This window comes from Lolium rigidum, chromosome 5 (genome assembly GCF_022539505.1).
Source record: "Lolium rigidum isolate FL_2022 chromosome 5, APGP_CSIRO_Lrig_0.1, whole genome shotgun sequence".
Lineage (NCBI taxonomy): Eukaryota > Viridiplantae > Streptophyta > Magnoliopsida > Poales > Poaceae > Lolium > Lolium rigidum.
Window position 1 is genome coordinate 190,441,368 of NC_061512.1, and position 8,432 is coordinate 190,449,799.

The following is an 8,432-nucleotide window of genomic DNA, read 5'->3' on the forward strand; positions in this document are numbered from 1 at the left end:
GTTGACGTTCATGGCGGAGAGAGCAGCGGGGGATCCACAACAACATAGCAGCAGAGAGAGCATCGGAGAATAGCGGTCGATCGTTCACCTCCAAAGAGCCAAGTGGCTAACAGGTAGTAGGCTAGAGATGAAGCAAGTTTTACATGCCATCCGAGATTGAGGAGTGGATAACTTTTTACTCAGATTTTTCCTAAAAACATTATTCATTTCTCGATTCAGAATGACTTGAAAATGAAACTACAAGTAAATGTTTAGTTTGTTTTTAAAAAATCCTATCGATGCAGCATGTTTAGAGCACAGGTGTGAGAATAACACCCCAAATAGAGGATGCAGTGCCGACGCCCCCGTACAGCAGTGCCCGCGACTATTTAAGGTCACCGATGAAGATGCTCCTAGAGAAAGACTCCTTTGATGACCCCGGGGGGGTCATGCTGTAGATTATGGCTCCGTGAGATATGGATTCATGCAAACAAACTAGCTTTTATGCCGAGTTCTAAAAAATAGGTTGTTTTTCGTCGGGCGATCCTCACTGGAACCCGTGTGCCGTGCCGGCGTGCCCAGCTCAGATCTAACGCATCACCGGATGGAGTGGCAAGTGGGCGAGGGTCCCCGTGGCGCGGCGCTGTGCCGGCCGTCGTCCCATCTCGTCCCCTTTGGCCACTTGTGGAGCTGGGGTACACTTCTGTTCTGTACATCACCATCACATACCGTCGTCGTCCTCGTGGAAAATTCCGCTCCTCTTGGAAGCTTTCGTAGCGACCTGGTCCTGCAAGGCTGCAAGTACAAACGGTCTCTGAATTATGTCGTGTGGATATGCCTATCCGTTCGCAAAGATTGAAGATTAAACTTCCGTTCGCTGGAAGAGTGCAGAGAAGCTATTAACTCTCCAGCCAACTAGCAGTCCAGGCCACAAGAACGAATGGTTCAGGGTCCATCCATACTCAACACACCCAAATCCGGACGGTACGGATATAGTTCGACAGCCATCGCCAGCAAAGCCACGTCCAAGAGGTCACGCATGTTTTTATTTATGTACAAGTACATCAGGTATAGCTGGAGAAACGGGGACACGCAGCTGGAGCACGACTTCAAAAACTTAATAGCATTGAATCGAGATATTGTACAAGCACCAATCATCATTATCTGTACGGGGCAGTGTGATCCAAACTTACAACACTATATGATGCCTTTCTGCTCTGGCGAAACAACCTACTTCGACAGCCAGTAGATGAACATGAGGAACGCGCAGACCGACGCGACCAGCGAGAGGATGATGGTGTCCATCGACTTCTTTCGCCTGATTGACGCCAGGACGTGGTTAATCTGGCAGGTTTAGTGGAAAATACCGTGAGGCGCACATCATTAGACTACATGGAATGAGTCGGTTGCTCACAGTAAGCATACACGATACGTACCGTTGGGATCCTGCTGCTGACGTTGCTTATTTTGGTAGTAATGCCACCGAATGTTGACCGCTGAGACATGAGGGCGCCCAGTGTCGCTTGAGCTTGTGAAATCACGGTGTCCACCTAATCATGCAAAAAGTAAGGTTTCAGAAAAGCTATTATTCCGGGGAAAAAGTCAGCTGTTACCTAATTCTGTTATAAAAAGGTTATTGGCATTCTTATGATTTATTATTAAGATAACACAAGACCATCCCCAGTTCAGGGTGGGCATTCGGTTTTAACCGAAATTTCGGTTCGGTTTTTGCGGTTTTTGAACAAATTCGGTTTTCAAAAATGGTAACCGAAATCGGCATGAAAATTTAGGAAACCGAAGATTCGGTTAACCGACAAATTCGGTTCGGTTTTCGGTTAAAACCGAATGAACCTACTCACTTGTACAAATAGTAGGCATCACCGAAGAAAGCAAATAGTGATTGACATATCAACACAAAAAGCATCAACTGCGCAAGAAATTGACAAATGAGCACCAATCGTGAAGGGATGCTATTTGGTAGGCTGCTGCACTCGTGGTACAAGTGCATCACTCGTGAGCGATTAAAAGGGGTAGCTAAGACTTCGAGCGATGTGTTCTATTATGCAGGCTTCACGCTATATTCAGAAAAAGCTAGTACATCAAAGACCAAAGTCATACATTGAATGAACAATTTTTGGAACATCAAACGTAATTGGGCTTCTATGGAATGATCGGTTTATGCACAAATTGATGGTAGGTTACTCAATTCGGTCTATTCGGTCTTGTTCGGTTGGTGGGGCTAAAAACCGAATTCTACCAAATTCAATTCGGTTAGTATAAATGGAAACCGAAAAAATAGCGGTTAATGGAAAAAACCGAGATTTCGGTTAGTTCGGTTTCGGCTTCGGTTCGGTTTTAGGTTTCACGGTTTTTATGCCCACCCTGATCCCCAGTCATGCCTTGTGAGTATAACCCACAGGATAGCAGTACATAATTCACGTGTAGAAAAATGCATAATTTCTAAACTATTTGTCTGGTTTTAATTTGAGGAAGCTATGGGTAGCATGATGAGGCTATCCTAGCTATGTAGGCAGTGGAATCAGATGCGCCTAACGATTGACCAAAAGTATTCTCCAGTCAGCAGCCCCTTCAGCATGAAGAACACATGTAACAATGCACCCTGGGATTCATACGGTTAATAAGCAACAAGCAGCAAATATACTAAGGGCTACTTCTTTTGAGCTCATGCTTATTCAGAAGCTGGCTTATGGAGTGCGGTGGGAACAAACTCCAGTGGGGAGAAGCTCACAGAAACTGGCATTTCTATTCTTTTCGGCTTACAGAATTTGGGTTTATGATATGTGTTGAGCCATGAAAAGTTCGTATTGCCCTTGTTCTATAATTTTCAATGATAGCTAAATTATATTTTTGTAAAGTCGGAATTTAGTGCCAGATGTCACTGGTAGGGGTGGGTATTCAGTTAGACCGATTATTCGGTCTTCTGAAACTAATGACTGATCGGTCTTTTGACAAACAGCTAACCGAGAATTCGGTCTTCTGAAACTAATGACCAATCGGTATTTTGAAAACAGCTAACTGAGAATTCGGTCCCCAGAAAGCTCAGTTAGGTCGAAGTGACCGATGTTCACAACGCAAGATGCATATGGAATATTGAAGCGGAAACCTCGCGCTCCCTGTTGCAGATCAAAGGTGCGGTCTCGCGTGCCAGCAGGTGCAAAGCAGAAGAGGCTGCCTGCCGCCAAGAAAAAGGAAGAGAGGGAGTAGCATCTTGTAGATGTGCAACTGCTGCTGCAGATCATAGCAAGTTTCAGTTAACATCTGCTGCTGGGGTGGCGGCGGGTTAAGGCGACAGCTGTGCTGGGCGCCGGCCAAAGGAGCGGCTAGGCACTGGGAGGGACGAGGTGCTGAGCGCCGGCCAGAGAAGGTGTTGGCCGCCGGGAGGAGGAGCTGCTGGGCACCGGCAGTGAGGAATGGCTGAAAGAGGAGTGACCGGAGGAGGCGCCGCTAGGTGGAAGAGGTGGTGCAGGTCAAGGTCCCAGTCGGTGAGCTTGGTGGGAGCTATGGTGGCTGCGGAGCTGCAGTGGCAGCAGGTGCTCTCGATGGGAGTGGCGGCTCAAAGTCATAGCTATCGCGCTTCCATTCGGGCGAGCAGGTGGTCATTGGGCAGCGGCGGAGCGTCAAACCCTAGAAGCAGCCACGCTCTGTCATGTCTCGCGAGAGAGGAACAGAAGGGAGAGGAAATCGTGTGTGGGTAGGCCACACGAGGGAGAGGAAAACGTTTCAGGGCTGTGGTGGCATTCTGACCATAATTACGATGAAAAATAGTGGCAATCTTGAATACCGGTTCAATTAAGTTGCAGAAGCTCCCGAAACACCTCCAAGGACGGCTTCTAGAATTGCATTACGCAGTCACAGTGGAAATAAGCTGGGCTGATGCCGGTCACTTCTTTTGGGCTTCGGCGGTGCATGGCCTCGAAGCCAGCCAGGAAGCTGAAAAGAAGTGGCCCTAACTCTGTGATGTCAGTCAAGTATGTTGAATTCAATCTGCGGAATTCAGAGGGACGACTTCAATCGCTCTTCATTGTGCAGCCGTAGTTCCCATGATAGTATAGAACTCAACAAAGGCAAGCAAGCATGTTTAGGGCACTTTTGGGTATTTGTAATGACAGGCCGCTTTTGTAGCCTCAGTGAAAAAAGCAGGCATGTTTTCACTCGGTTTCTACTTTCTAAGGTGCGTTGTTTGCTTGGACATGCAACTTCTGAGAGTTAATAGCATAAAACCACCACTTCGATGTTGAAATTTACCAAACACCACCACTTTATGTTTGCGGGACAAAAAACCACCACATTTCGCCCAGTTTTTTACAGAATGCGCTAAACGCGAATTGACACTGGATCTGACTGGTGGGGCCCATTGCCAGAGCTGAGGTGGCATCACGGTTAGTCAATTTGCTGATGTGGAGATAAGTTCCACTTTTAGGCTACATTAAAAAAATAAAAAATAAACATAAAATGGGAGTGGTCGGTTTCCTTCCCCAGCCCGACATCCGCCGGCCAGGCCGCCACCCCCTTCTGCATGGGTCTACACCAGAATCGATGCTCTGTTTGGCCGGCGGAACCGGAGGCGCAGAAGGGGACAGCTCGCGGCCATCCCAGTCACCGCCTCGCCGATCGTCACAACGTCGAGGCTGAGGGCGAAAGGGAGTGTGGACCGCCGGAGGAGAGGGAGTCGCGGGGGAGGGGCGCTATTCCGGCGACACGGCGAGAGGGAGTCGCAGGCCGTGACCACCATTGCCGAGCCGCCGAGCTTCTTGAGATCGTGGGCGACGCACAGGAGGCGCCCCCTCGATCCCAAGGTCTTTCCCCAGCGCTGCGCATCCCCGCGTGGCCTCCGCCACCGTGGTCCGGTTCCCCCACAAGGCTGGAGAGGGGGCGTGGCCAGGGCTCGGTCGTAGCACGACGGCGGGAACGCCAGGCGGCAGCCCCCGCACGGCAGTGACCACGAGGGTAGCTCAAGGGAGAGGCGTGGCGGCGGGATCCGCGCCTGTGGCAAGCTGCGGCGGCCTGTGCGGCGGGTGAATCGCTCTGCAGGAGGAGCTGTGCGGCGGGTGAATCGGGGCGGGTTGGGGAAGGGGACGACCACCCACTTTTGTTTTATTTTTTTCTAGAATTTAGATTTTTTAATTGAGCTAACACCTAGGACCCAGTCCACGTCAGCAAGTTACTGCGTCTTGTCAGATTTCCTGTCAATTTGCGTTTAGTGTATTTTGCTGAAAACTGGGCAAAATGTGGCGGTTTTTTGTTCCATGAACATAAAGTGGTGGTGTTCGGTAAATTTCAACTGTAAAGTGGTGGTTTTATGCTATTAACTCAACTTCTGATGATGAGTACTAATGCAATAGGCACTACGGTGGTTTGGTTCTCGAGTTCTCATTATAGGGACTGTCTTCTCCAGTGCTGGCAATCATAGTTGTAAATGCTGCTATGTTTACAAAGGTCATTTTTGGAAAGGTTAAGCATTGTTATGGACAGTCTGTGGACACGAATAGACTTCATGTGTTGTAGAAATGGTCAGAACATCCTTCTCACAGGCTAGTCCATCCTATGCTTACTGGTCAAGGAACCCTTAATTTCTCATTTCCAGACCTACGAAAATGACAGCCTAGGAAGCTGCATTCAAGAAGGGACTATCAGCTTTTAAGCCAGCAGCTCCTATTTGCAAGATACGGTCCAATATTGGCATCAGATTATCTCCTCATACAAAGAACATGTCATCTTGCTAAAAGCTGCACCTACAACCTATCTTCTCTCTTCACAGCTCCCAATATAAGCATGCAAACAATGTCACTTTTGGTGCATCATTCCATTTATTTCAGGATGGGTTAGAAACTAGGCAACTCCTTAAACTGAATGAATGCACTAATGCTGAACTAAGCCAAAACTCCTGAGGACTGAATCAATGCTCTCTATGTTTCCCCTCAACAATGACTACCAGGGTCCAGAAACCCCATCAAATGGAGCTTTGAAGCCTTGTTTTTTTGTATTAATTAATTTCAGTGTAATTCTCAATGAAAGATAGATTTCCAAAACAGCAAGTTCACAAGCATATGGGTTGAAATTCAAGATATTTGACTCAAACTGAAGTAGACACACTGACAGACACATGCAATTATTACTATTTTAGTACTCCCTCCATCCATAAATAGATGTCTTATATTTGTCTAAATCTGGATGTATCTAGACACTAAATAGTGTCTACATATATCCAGATTTAGATAAATCTAAGACATCTATTTATGGACAGAGGTAGTATATACTATAATCAAGCCAAAACTGATCATGGATTGAAAATTAACATATGAACCTTTGTCGAATTCTGCCCAGTTAAATGGAATCCAAATACATATTAATAAGTACAAACACTAAAAATGTGCAGAATATGTCATGGTGGGTGCGCAAGAAAAGGGGCATCGGCATGATTCTGTTTTTCACGTGGCAGGTACAGTTCTCTAAATTAATAATATGTTTGCAAATACACCAGGCCACGATTTGAATTATCTCCTACCAAGAATGCTAAGTTAAGCTACTTCTATTTAGAATGCTCGATGAATCATGTTGGTATTCAATGCAACTCCATCCATACAGTAAGGCTTGTTCCTACTTCTATGTTCCTTTGTTGGCGCATATACATTTATCCAAACAGAACTATAAAAAAATGCAAATATCAGAAAGTACTCCTAAAAACGGGAGAGTCCTACCTGTCCGGAATTCCTGCCAATTGCAGCTTGTTCTCTAAGAAGAGCTTCCGACTCTCCAGCCTCTTCGACGTCAAACTTTGCTCTGTCAAAGTCTCTCAAGTCAAGGAGGGACGCATGTTGTTGCTTCACTCGGAGGCTTGATCGAAGCCGATAGAATTCCTGCGTTGGATCAGCAACTTTCAGAATTACAAGGGAAGCCTAGCTGTCCTATATGTTGTGTTTAAACTTCAAAAAGTAATTTTCTATAGGATATTATGATTCAAGAAGATTATGACGACGGATTAATCAACAGACCGTTGATTAACATCACAGCTAAAGAAATTACAGTTACGAAGAATGCAATTGCTTAGTGTGTTGGCGTAAGAGTCAAAATATGAACCTGAGTAAGGTCTTGCAAAATCTCCATGTGACGAGTCAGCGTGTGAGAAAGAACTTCAGAGCCTCCTGATGACACCCAGGTTTGCATCTGAGAATTTACTTGCTGAAGCTGCTTCAAGGATCTCTCTATATCAGCCTCGATGTCATTCTCTGAGCCATCTGATTTCATGGAAACCAATTTACGGTATGCAATCATCTGGTCATCTAACTGAGCCTCCAACCTCCTCGCCTAAAGGGGGACATTGTGTGCAGACAAGGTTAGGTCGAGTACAGCCAAAAAACTCTAACCAGACTACTCAAAATAGAAGCGTAATGCAGTAAGCATAATCTGTGGTGACATCATTGTAGAGAACAAGTTGGTGTGGCATATTCCTAGTCTAGAAATGGATGGTTTCAGCCATACTTGGCGGCATAGTCTGAATTGTGAACACCAAAAGTGTGAGGCCGTACTACCAGATTGTCCGTAAGGATGATTATGCAACAAGAGGTGAAAACGAGGCCGTTTGATAGGATCAGAATTCTAGTGATTTTGGCACTGGATCAGTGTCACATTGCTCCGAGTTAACCCCTGTGTAAGAAGATGTATGGCGCCTGGAGGTGCAGGCGAACACAAGCAGCACAGTTTGTAGAACCTAAGCTGATATGGAACTTAGTCTAGTGGTAACGAGAATGCTAAATTTTCAAAAATGAAGGGAGAGAACATTTCGCCCCACAGGCACACACTATGGACTCGACCAACAAGAAGGAAGACAGTCGGTCTAATTTGCATATGGGTCGCTATCAGGAAATTCAGGGGGGAAAGGGGGGAGAATCGTGGGCACGAGTACCGCAGCCCGCATCCGCCGCCACCGCGCAGGTGGCGGGCAGAGCAGATCTCCGGCGAACAGACACCGGCAAGACGTTAAGAGGAGGGGATCCGGAAGGGGGCGGGGCGGGGGGTTTCACCTGCTTCCGAAGGGCGTCCCAGGACGACGCCTCCATGGCTGCGAGCTCGTCGGCGTCGGCGCCGTACCAGTGATCCGCGGGGCGGGCGGGAGATCTCGCCGGGTGCGCCGCTGGATCTCGCGCGCGCCGCGCCCGCGGCGAGCGAATCAGTGGGGGAGGCGTGGAGGGGCGGGAGAGGTTGCGTTGTTGCCGATGGGAGAGGCGTCGGGTCGGACGTCGGGTAGCCTAGCCACCGTGGTGCTGGTCAACTGGGCTTCGGCTAGGTGGCGCGGTGCACCCACTAATCCGGGGCCACCTTGTTCTTGTTCCTGTACTCACCGAGAAAGCCACGAGTGGAAGCATTTTTAGTCTACCAAACAATAACATGTTCATCTTAAAAAAAAAGCAATAACATGTTCCACCTACGTATAC

At 47.5% G+C, this 8,432-nt stretch overlaps 1 protein-coding gene across 1 annotated transcript; it reads right to left on the reverse strand.

Annotated features, from left to right (window-relative positions):
- Window positions 1–1,087: 1,087 nt before the first annotated feature.
- LOC124653065 (Golgi SNAP receptor complex member 1-1-like) lies at window positions 1,088–8,189 on the reverse strand. The gene is made up of 5 exons (XM_047192118.1): window positions 8,022–8,189; window positions 7,078–7,305; window positions 6,699–6,857; window positions 1,416–1,529; window positions 1,088–1,323 (listed from the first exon to the last, which is right to left on the reverse strand). The coding sequence occupies exons 1-5, from the start codon at window positions 8,055–8,057 to the stop codon at window positions 1,210–1,212; spliced, it is 651 nt and encodes a 216-aa protein (XP_047048074.1). The 5' UTR covers window positions 8,058–8,189; the 3' UTR covers window positions 1,088–1,209.
- Between the last annotated feature and the right edge of the window lie 243 nt (window positions 8,190–8,432).

Coding starts and splice junctions, on each gene's coding strand:
- LOC124653065 (XM_047192118.1), bottom strand. CDS start 8,057: ATGGAGGCGTCGTCCTGGGACGCCCTTCGGAAGCAG. Junction 6,858..7,077: donor TTTTGCAAGACCTTACTCAG/GTTCATATTTTG, acceptor GATCCAACGCAG/GAATTCTATCGGCTTCGATC. Junction 1,530..6,698: donor TTGGCAGGAATTCCGGACAG/GTAGGACTCTCC, acceptor TTGCATGATTAG/GTGGACACCGTGATTTCACA.